Source organism: Ciconia boyciana, chromosome 27 (genome assembly GCF_034638445.1).
Source record: "Ciconia boyciana chromosome 27, ASM3463844v1, whole genome shotgun sequence".
NCBI lineage: Eukaryota > Metazoa > Chordata > Aves > Ciconiiformes > Ciconiidae > Ciconia > Ciconia boyciana.
In genome coordinates, this window is record NC_132960.1 from 2,519,262 (window position 1) to 2,530,000 (window position 10,739).

Consider the following 10,739-nt stretch of genomic DNA (forward strand, 5'->3'; position numbering starts at 1 on the left):
CCCCCCAGCCCCGGGGGGCTCCCACCGCCCCCGGCACCCCCCAGCCCCCCTCGCCTTCCCCACGGCCAGCGAGACCTCGCTCCCCGGTGGGCAGGATCCGGCCCCGCAGCAAGGCCCGGCGGACCCCGGCGGACCCCGGCGGACCCCGGCGGATCCCGGCGCTCCGAAGGGGTTAAGGAGCAGGTGCCGCTCTCCCGGGGCTGGAGGCCCTCCCATCCCGCTCTCCTCCCCCAGCTCCTGGATATAAATCCGGAGCTGCTCACCCCGCCCTGGATCCGTCCTCCCTCAACCCGTCCTGCCCGTCCTGCCTGTCCTGCAACCCACCTCCTGCCTGCCTTGCAGCCCTGCCCATCTTCCAACCTCCGCGCAACCCTCTTGCAACCTCCTCGCAACCCTCTTGCAACCTTCTTGTCCAGCCTGCAACCTCCTTGCAACCTTCTCCCAACCTCCTTGCAACCTTCTCCCAACCTCCTTGCAACCTTCTCCCAACCTCCTTGCCCATCTCCCAACCTCCTTGCCCATCTCCCAACCCTCCTGCCCGCTCTCCTGCCCGCTCAGCATGTCCGTCTCCATCACCAGGAAGACCATGAGAAGCAGCTCGGCCGTACCCGGCCGTTCCTTCAGCTCCCACTCCTACACCGCTGGCCCCGGTGTGAGGATGAGTACGGCTTCAGCCTTCAGCGGCTACGGTGGGAGCCGCTACGGAGCCGGGTTGTACCGGGGTCCGGCCGTCGTGCCCGGGACGGGGGGTGGCATCACGGCCGTCAGCGTCAACCAGAGCCTCCTGACGCCCCTCAACCTGGAGATCGACCCCAGCATCCAGCGGGTGCGGAAGGAGGAGAAGGAGCAGATCAAGACGCTCAACAACAAATTCGCTTCCTTCATCGACAAGGTGGGGCCGGGCTGGGGCGAGACCCCGCGGGGACAGGGCTGGGACCCCCCTGGGGACCTCCTGAGCCCCTTGGGGACCTCCTGGCCCCTTCAGGCACACCCTGAGCCCCTTGGGGACATCGAGACCCCTTTGGGGACCTCCTGAGCCCCTCGGGGACCTCCTGGCCCCTTCAGGCACACCCTGAGCCCCTTGGGGACATCGAGACCCCTTTGGGGACCTCCTGAGCCCCTCGGGGACCTCCTGGCCCCTTCAGACACACCCTGAGCCCCTTGGGGACATTGAGACACCCTCGGGGACCTCCTGAGCCCCCCCAGGACCTCCTGGCCCCTTCAGGCACACCCTGAGCCCCCTGGGGACATCGAGACCCCTTTGGGGACCTCCTGGACCTTTGGGGACCTCCTGACCCCCTCAGGGACATTCTGGCCCCCATGGGGACACCCAGACCTCCTTGGGGAGCTCCTGATCCCTTTGGGCACATTTTACCCCCCCTTGGGGACCTCTTGGTGCCCTTGGGGATGCCCAGACCCCCCTGGGGACAGCCTAGCCCCTTTGGGCACACTTGCCCCCCCTTGGGGACATTCAGATGCCCTTGGGGACACCCTGGCCCCTTTGGTTACATTTTGGACCCCTTGGGGACTTCCATCCCCCCCCTCGGGGACCTCCTGGCCCCCCTGGGGACCCGCAGCCGGCTCTGGGGACACCCTGGTCCCCTCCCACTGCTGGGGCCCAGGACATGGCGGCCGAGCCGGCGGGCAGGGAGCAGCACCGGGGCAGGAGCTGGGGCGGGACGGGGTGGGGGTGAGCGTTGTCCCCCCCGGGGTGCAATGGGGACACCCCCCACGGAGGAATCAGCCAGCGCTGGGGTGGGTGCCCCACGTTCCACCAGCTCCGGCACCCAGCACCCTTCCTCCCCGGCACCTGCTTCCGGGTGCTCGGCTGGGGCCGGGCTCCTCGCCCCGTCACGGGCAACCCCAGATTGCACCCGGGACCCCAGGTTTGCACCCCAGACCCAGCCACCCCAGACTTGCACCCCAGACTTGCGCCCTGGGACCCCAGTTTGCACCTGAGAACCCAGGCTTGCACCCCAGAATGCCAGAAGCACCCCAGGACCCCCAGGCTTGCACCCAGGGCCCTAGATCTGCCCCCTGCCACCCCCCTCACCCTTTTCCCCTTGCAAAGCAGCACCCAGGACCCCAGATTTGCACCCAGGACCCCAAATTTGCACCCAGGACCCTAGATCTGCCCGCTGCCACCCCACTCACCCTCTGCCCCTTGCAAAGCAGCACCCAGGACCCCAGATTTGCACCCAGGACCCCAAATTTGCACCCAGGACCCTAGATCTGCCCCCTGCCACCCCCTCACCCTTTTCCCCTTGCAAAGCAGCACCCAGGACCCCAGATTTGCACCCGGGACCCCAAATTTGCACCCAGGACCCTAGATCTGCCGCCTGCCACCCCCCTCACCCTTTTCCCCTTGCAAAGCAGCACCCAGGACCCCAGATTTGCACCCAGGACCCCAAATTTGCACCCAGGACCCTAGATCTGCCCCCTGCCACCCCACTCACCCTTTTCCCCTTGCAAAGCAGCACCCAGGACCCCAGATTTGCACCCAGGACCCCAGATTTGCACCTGGGACCCCAGCCTCGCCCCCTGCCACCCCACTCACCCCCTCACCCTCTGCCCCTTGCAAACCAGCACCGAGCACCCATCCCCATGACCCACGCCGGGTGCCGAAGCCCAGGGCAGGATTGACGGGGCGGGGGTGATGCTGACACCCCCCCCGTCCCCCCCAAATCTCCCCCGCCTCAGGTTCGTTTCCTGGAGCAGCAGAACAAGATGCTGGAGACCAAGTGGAGCCTCCTGCAGACCCAGAAGACCACCCGCAGCAACATGAGCGGGCTCTTCGAGGCGTACATCGCCAGCCTGCGCCGGCAGCTCGAGGGCCTGGGCCAGGAGCGCCTGCGCCTGGAAGCCGAGCTGGGCAACATGCAGGGGCTAGTGGAGGAGTTCAAGAACAAGTCAGTCCCGTCCCCGCGTCCAGGACCTGCCCGGGGCCGGCAGGGCTGCACCCCGCCGCTTGTGCCCCTCCTAGGGTGCCTTGTGCGGTTGGGGATGCGCGATGGGTCCCCTCGGCGTGGTCTCCGTCTCGGGGCGCGGCGGCTCGCCGTGTCCCCGAGGTGGCTGCGGGTGGCTGAGGGTGCCGGGGTGGGGCTGGGGCGTCCCCTCCGGCCGTCACTGGGGTGGCTTTGCCTGGGGAGGGCGGTTCTTCCACTGCAAGGGGCATCCTGGTGGGTGGGACCCCGCGTCCCTGCATCCCCGTGGCCCCATGTCCCCAAATTCCCATGTCCCCATGTCCCTGCATCCCTTTGTCCCCATATCCCCAAATTCCCATGTCCCCATGTCCCTGCATCCCTTTGTCCCCATATCCCCATGTCCCCCATGTCCCTGCATCCCCCCATCCCCACGTCCCCCCATCCCCACGTCCCCATGTCTACCTGTCCCCATGTCCCTGCATCCCCGTGTCCCCGCTGTCCCCATATCCCCATGTCCCCATGTCCCTGCACCCCTGTGTCCCCATATCCCTATATCCCCCATGTCTACATGTCCCCATGTCCCTGCATCCCTGTGTCCCCATATTCCCATGTCCCCCATGTCCCCGCATCCCCGTGTCCCCATGTCTACCTGTCCCCATGTCCCTGCATCCCCATATCCCCATGTCCCCGTATCCCCACGTCCCCGCATCCCTGTCCCCCCCCTGCCCTGGCTCCAAGCCCTCCCCTCTTCCCCAAGGTACGAAGAGGAGATCAACCACCGCACCGAGAAGGAAAATGAGTTTGTCCTGCTCAAAAAGGTGAGGGGGGGACCCCGGGTCTGGCAGGGGCCAGGCACCGCCGGGGGGGCTGGTGGGGAGGGGGGGCCGACGGGCTGCCTGCTCTGCCCGCAGGACGTGGACGAAGCCTACATGAACAAGGTGGAGCTGGAGTCGCGCCTGGAGAGCTTGACCGATGAAATCAACTTCTTGAGGCAGCTTTATGACGAGGTAGGGGGTCTCCTCCCTTGGGGGGGGGCCCATGTGCACTGAGTTGCCTGTGCTCAGCCCCAGACACCCCCCCCCCCCTCCATTGCACGCAGGAGCTCCGGGAGCTGCAGTCTCAGATCTCCGACACCTCCGTCGTCCTCTCCATGGACAACAACCGCAGCCTGGACCTGGACGGGATCATCGCCGAGGTGAAGGCGCAGTACGAGGACATCGCCAACCGCAGCCGCGCCGAGGCCGAGAGCATGTACCAGATCAAGGTGAGCCGCGCCACCAGCCCCGGGGTGCGGGACGTTCCCACCTCCCCCCCGGTGGTCCCCGCTGCTCCCCGATCTGCCAGGAAGGAAGCGCAGGCTCCTTCCTCCTCCTCCTCCTCCTCTCCCTGGCTTTACCCTCCAACCCGGCCGGGCAAACACCCTCCCTGCCCCGGAGCAGGCGGCTGCTGCGTGGGAGACATCCCGGCTCCCAACCCAACCAGAGCCGCGACAGCCCGGCCCCGAGCATCGCTCCCGGCGTGGGCGCGTCCCGGCTCTTTTCCTTCCATTTTGGGGCGCTGGGGGAAAGGAGGGGGGGAGGGCATCCCCATCTCCATCCCGCCCGCTCCGGTCCCCGCAGTACGAGGAGCTGAAGACGACGGCGGGGAAGCACGGGGACGACCTGCGCAACACCCGCGGCGAGATCAACGAGCTCAACAGGCTGATCCAGAGGATCCAGGCGGAGATCGAGGCGCTCAAGAATCAGGTCTGGGAATGGCTCCCGGGGCGGGAGAGCGAGAAGACGCTGCCCGCTCCTGCCGCTGCCGCCCTCCCACGCCAGCATCCCCGTGGTCCCTCGGGGCCTTGAGCCCCCCGGCTGCCCGCGGAGCCTTGGCAGCCCCAGATGGGAGGAGGGATCGGGAGAGCGAAGATGGGGGGGGGTACATAGCCTGGGTGTGGGGGATGGTGGGGGGAGGGATGGTGGGACATGGGGGTGCTGGGGGGTGAGGGATGGTGGGACATGGGGGATGCTGAGGGGTGAGGGCCGCGGGGGGGGTGTGGGATGGTGGGACATGGGGATGCTGGGGAGCGACAGATGCTGGGGGGGGCTGAGGGATACTGGGATGTGGGGAATGCTGGGGGGCGAGGGATGCCGGGGGGCACGGGGGATGGTGGGGACGAGGCGTGGTGGGACGTGGGGAATACTGGGGGGCTTGGGATACTGGGACATGGGATTCTTGGGGGCTGCTGGGGGCAGGGGCTGCCGGGACATGGGAGATGCTGGCAGCTGAGGGGTGCTGAGGCACGAAGGGGACCCCAGCCCCTTCTCCGGGTCAACTCCCCCTCCGCGGGCGCGCGTTGCAGCGAGCCAGCCTGGAGACGGCCATCGCGGAGGCGGAGGAGCGCGGGGAGCTGGCCCTGAAGGACGCCAAGGGGAAGCTGGCCGAGCTGGAGGCCGCCCTGCAGAAGGCGAAGCAGGACATGGCCCGGCAGCTCCGCGAGTACCAGGAGCTCATGAACGTCAAGCTGGCCCTGGACATCGAGATCGCGACCTACAGGAAGCTGCTGGAGGGCGAGGAGAGCAGGTGGGGGCACCCCCGCCTTGCTGGCACCCGGGGGGGTGACATGATGGGACCCGCATCCCGTACCCCGCATCCCGTATCCCGCATCCCGTGGGCACCCCACATCCCATGGGCACCCCACGTCCCACGGGCATCCCGTGGACACCCCACGTCCCGTGGACACCCCACGTCCCATGGGCACCCCACGTCCCACGGGCATCCCGTGGACACCCCACGTCCCATGGGCACCCCACATCCCATGGGCACCCCACGACCCATGGGCATCCCGTGGACACCCCACGTCCCGTGGACACCCCACGTCCCATGGGCACCCCACGTCCCACGGGCATCCCGTGGACACCCCACGTCCCGTGGACACCCCACGTCCCATGGGCACCCCACGACCCATGGGCATCCCATGGGCACCCCACGGGCATCCCGTGGGCACCCCACGTCCCATGGGCACCCCACGTCCCACAGGCATCCCACAGCCCCACCCTGGGTGTCCGTGGCTCAAGGCTGTGGCCACGACCAGGAGGAGCCCATGTCCCTCTGCCACAGCCTCTCCACCTGGCCTCAGGCATGTCCCTTAGCCCCCCACCCCCACACTCAGTGTTGTGTGTCCCCCCCCCCAAATTTCTCCTGGCAGGCTGGAGTCTGGCATGCAAAACCTCAGCATCCACACCAAGACGATGGGATACTCAGGTAAGGTGGGGGGTGGTGGTGGCAGGGACCCCCCTGCCTTGGGTGCCACCAGCAGGTGCCACCGTGCTCATGGCTGGCCCCTCTCCCGCAGCAGCTGGCTTCGGGGGGGGCTTTGGGGCAGCCTTCGGGGGAGGCTTTGGCGGGGGCTTCGCCAGCTCTGGCTACGCCGTGCCCCCCCCCGCCCTGGAGAACTCGTCCCTCACCAAGTCCCGCGCCATCGTCATCAAGAAGATTGAGACCCGCGATGGCAAGCTGGTGTCCGAGTCCTCCGACGTCCTGTCCAGCTGAGCCCCCTCCGCCCTGGGGGGGTCCCTCCGCGGGAGCCTTCGGTGGCCGGATCCGGCCCACAGATGGATGGGACCCCTGGCACCCCCTTCCCCCCTCCCAGGGCAATCTGAGCCAGTGCCCCCCGGTCCCTACCGAGGCCTCCAACCCCCCCATTGTCCCCAATGCCCCCCTGTCCGTCCTGGCCCCCCCATGTCCCCGTCGGAGCTGTGGGGTGGGAAATGGGGGGGGGCTCCCGCCAGCTCTGCTGCTGGAATAAAGCCTTCAAAATACAGAGCTTTTGGTAAACGCCGGTGCCAGGACCTGCTGCCCGCGGGGACGTGGAGGAGTGTCCGCCCCGCGCCAGGGGTGCCAGGATCTGTCCCAGCCTGCTGGGGTCTGTCCCGGGGTGCCAGGATCCGTCCTGGGGTGCCAGGAGCCACCCGGGGTACCAAGGTCCACCCAGGGTGCCAGGATCCGTCCCACCCTGCCGGGGTCCATCCTGCGGTGCCGGGGTCCATCCCGGGGTGCCAGGATCGGTCCCATGGTGCCAGCATCAGTACTGGGGTGCCAGGAGCCACCTGGGGTGCCAGGGTTTGTGGGGTGCCAGGATCCAGCCCAGCCTGCTGGGGTCTGTCCCAGGGTGCCAGGACCCATCCCAGGGTGCCAGAGTCCATCTTGGGGTGCCAGGATCTGTCCCAAACTGCCAGGCTCCCTCCTGGGGTCCCACATGCCAGGATTCACGGGTGCCAGGGCCCATCCCTGGGTGCCAGGATCTGTCTTGGGGTGCCAGGACCCATCCCTGGGTACCGGCATCCGTCCCAGGGTGCCAGGATCTGTTTTGGGGTGCGAGGGTCCCTCCTGGGGTCCCACATGCCAGGATTCAGGGTGCCAGGACCCAGCCCTGGGTGCCAGGATCTGTCTTGGGGTGCCAGGGTCCCTCCTGGGGTCCCACATGCCAGGATTCACGGGTGCCAGGGCCCATCCCTGGGTGCCAGGATCTGTCTTGGGGTGCCAGGGTCCCTCCTGGGGTCCCACATGCCAGGGCCCAGCCCTGGGTGCCAGGGTCCCTCCTGGGGTGCCTGTGTCCATCCCGGGGTGCCAGGATCCGTCCCAGCCTGCAGCCCCCAGTGCAGCCCATGCCATGCGGTGCGTTGGGGGGTGTCTTTTAGGCTCCCCGGCAGCAGCCCACACGGGCCTTAATTACGGCCCTCGTTAGCGCTGGCTGTGACGAGGCCGCGGCCAGCGGTGTTCAAAATCCAACTGGCCAAATCCGTCAGTATTTTTCCCCAAACCAAGGTTCCCTTTGGGATCCCAGTGTCGGCTGCCATCATGGCTGTCCTGCGTCGCCCGGGTCCGGGAGCTGCCCCAGCCACCCCAAGGCTCAGCCCCGTGGGATTCTCCAGTGTCTCGTATCAGGGTTGAGCCCCAGGGGGCTGCTGGGGGGGGGGAATTGTGGGAGCCTTTTATTTTCAGCTGCCTCTGCACCCCGAAAAGCCGGGGGATCGCCCCACCCGTGGGGTTTGCTGTGCCAAAAGTCGGGCCAGAGAGGCCCCCGGTCACCCAGGGAGGAGGGGACACCTTGGAGACGCAGGGAGGGAGTGAAGCAGCCCAGTTTGGGGGTCCCAGCCCCCCCTTGAGATCCAGCCCTAGGAACAGGGGGGGTGTGTGTGTGGGGTGGGTGTGTGTTTAATGGGATTTTCCACCCTGACCCCCTCGGAGGTGACGGGGGACATGACTGGGGCCATCAGAGCTGCTTGGTGGCAGAGACATGGGGGGCAGGCGGGACGGGGACCCCGGCTCGGAGCCGTCCCTGGGGTGTCCCCGCAGAGGGGACGGCAGGAGGGGGAACCCCGCCTCGGAGCTGGGAGGCAGCAGACGGGGACTTTGCCCCCTGGTTAATAATTAGCAGCAGCCGCTCGTCTGGGCTGGGGACGGATCCTGCTCACACGGGGATGTGGCTGGGGTAGGGGGATTTGGGGGTTCAGGGTGGGCTGTGGGCGGCTTTGGGGGCCCATGCAATGGAGGTGGGGGCTCACCATCCCCTGGCACTGCTGGCACCTCCGGTGACCCCTTAGCCGGGGGGAGGGGGGGCTGCGATGCGGGGCTGGGGGGGGCGGGGGCAGGGTATTGGGGTGCTCCAGGAGTTGGGGTGCAACCCCCACCTCCCATTCCCGGGCCGGAGGTGACACCTGCCGTCCGCACCGTCACCCGCTGCTGCAATTACCGCTTGCAGCTAATTAACGCGCTCCGGGGGCCGTGGGGTCCCCCGTCCCCCCGTGTCCCCCCGTGCAATGCACGTTGCCCCCAGCCCTGCCAGTTTGGACCGCGGGGGGGCTCGGGGGGGGCCCCCCCAATTTTGGGTGCGACGCAAAGGGGGAAGGGGGGAGCATCGGCGGCCGCCGGAGGCTCCCCGAGAGCCGCCCCGACACCCCCCCATTGCCGGGGGGGCCCTGAGCATCTGGGGGGGCCCTTGGGCCAAAGCGGGGCTGCTGCTGGTTATGGTGGGGGGTGACACAGCTGACCCCCCCCTCAATAAGGGGGGTGGGAGCAGCCGCGGTGCCCGGGCTCCCCCCCTGCCCGGGGGGGGCGGAATTAAAGTGGGACCACTGCCCTGCACCCCCTTTTCTGCGCCCCCCCCAACTTTCAACACCACCCTGACCCTGCCTCGGGGCTTGGCTTTGGTGGGGTGTCGTGTCCCCCCAACCCGGGATGTATCCAGGTCCCTCGGGGCTCTCCCTGCTTTTTGGGGGCTGGGAGCTGGTTTGGGGGCTCACCGGGGTGCTTGGAAGCGGGGGGGTTGGGGACCCCAGGTGCTCCGCCCCCAGCCCCAGCGGCAGCCCTGCCCCCGGGTGGTTTTGGGGTTCGCGGGGACGCTGGAGGGCGGCAGAGGAGCGGGGATGGGCTGCGGCAGCCGCGCGCTGCCAGATCCCGGGGCAGGCAGCTGCCTGGGACCCAGCTGCGGGGGGGCAGGATGCTGGGGTCCCCCTTCGGTTCCCCGGGGGGTGAGGGGGGATGGGGCGAGCCTGCGGGGTCCCACCCCACCCCAGCCCTGACCCCCGGCTCCAAACCCCACTGAGCATTTGGGGGCTGGGGGGAGGGGGCTGGATCCGGCCGGGGGCTGGGTGGGGGGAGGGGGCTGGATCCGGCCGGGGGCTGGGTGGGGGGAGCCCGTCCACCCCTTCCCCAGCCTGGAGAGGCCCCGAGCCCCCTGGACCCCCCCACTGGGAAACGCTCGCGCTCCTGGAGACGGGACCTTGCAGGGGAAACTGAGGCACGGGGCGGGTGGGCTGGAGGTCGGGAGAGCCCAGGCGTCCTGGGGGTGCTTGAGCCCCCCAAGAGTGGCAGCTCGGTGGGACCCCCCCCCCCCCCCGGTGCCACCTGCAAGTGGGGGAGGCTGGAGGGGACTTCCCCCCCCCCCCAAAGCATCACCCCGTCTCGGTGCCAGCACCCCAGCTCTGCAAAACCTCCTTCCCCGGGGGGGGGCACCCGAAAACCCGGGGTGCTGGGCACCCATGGGTGCTGGCACAGCCGGATCCCGGCGGGCAGGGCCGGGCAGGGCCGGGCAGGCCCCGGCAGGGCTGGGACAGGCGGGGGGGGCGGTTTGGGCAGCGCTTGGTTGCAGGCAGGGTGCGGTGTCACCCCCGGTTTCAGTGTCACCCCACCCTGCAGGGACTGGGGACGCTGGGGGGGACACACCTCGAGGGTCCCTGGCATCACCCCGTGGCTTTGGGGGACCCAGGGGCACCCAGAGGGTCCCGGGGGGGGGGGTTAAAACCATCCATCACCTCCGAAAAACGTCCCAGGGCTGGAGCTGGGGAGGTGATGCCCTGGGTGGGGAAACTGAGGCAGGGACGCAGCTTGGGGACCCCTTGGACCCGGTCCCCCTTGGCAGGATTTGACCCTAGAGACCACCCTGGGGGTCCATCCCCGGGGACTCGGGCTGGCTGCGGCCCCCCCAGGCCCGGGGGGGGGTGCCAGGGCAGGCTGATGCCTGACTCAGCTCGTCTCACGGGTGGAGCTGTGACTCACCGGAACAGACGTGCCGGGGCCCCATGTGCTGCCCACGTGTTTTTCGGGTGTCCCCGGGCTCTGTGGGGTTGGGGGGGGGGGTGTCCCTGCTCCTTTTGGGGTGTCTCGGGGTGAGGGGGGAGCTGGGAGGGAGGACCCCAACGCCTGGGTTCCTCTTGGGCTGTGAGGGGAGTGGCGTGATGGGGTTTGGGGGTCCTGAGCCCATGGGGGGGCTGGAGGGGACAAGGGCACCCTGCCCGGTGGGGGTCCCCCGGGGTGAGGACCCAGGCTGAG

The 10,739-nt window shown here is 68.7% G+C and overlaps 1 protein-coding gene across 3 annotated transcripts; it reads left to right on the forward strand.

The window, feature by feature from the left end:
* Window positions 1-289: 289 nt before the first annotated feature.
* Window positions 290-6,711, forward strand: KRT8 (keratin 8). 3 transcript variants are annotated; one of them, XM_072847471.1, is made up of 10 exons: window positions 290-424; window positions 469-892; window positions 2,701-2,909; window positions 3,682-3,742; window positions 3,836-3,931; window positions 4,024-4,188; window positions 4,544-4,669; window positions 5,269-5,489; window positions 6,115-6,170; window positions 6,262-6,711. In XM_072847471.1, the coding sequence occupies exons 2-10, from the start codon at window positions 560-562 to the stop codon at window positions 6,456-6,458; spliced, it is 1,464 nt and encodes a 487-aa protein (XP_072703572.1). In that variant the 5' UTR covers window positions 290-424; window positions 469-559; the 3' UTR covers window positions 6,459-6,711. The 3 variants fall into 3 exon arrangements, with proteins under 3 accessions (XP_072703572.1, XP_072703570.1, XP_072703571.1); XM_072847469.1 differs by having other exon boundaries at window positions 290-892; XM_072847470.1 differs by having other exon boundaries at window positions 290-892; window positions 6,265-6,711.
* The last annotated feature ends 4,028 nt before the right edge of the window (window positions 6,712-10,739 follow it).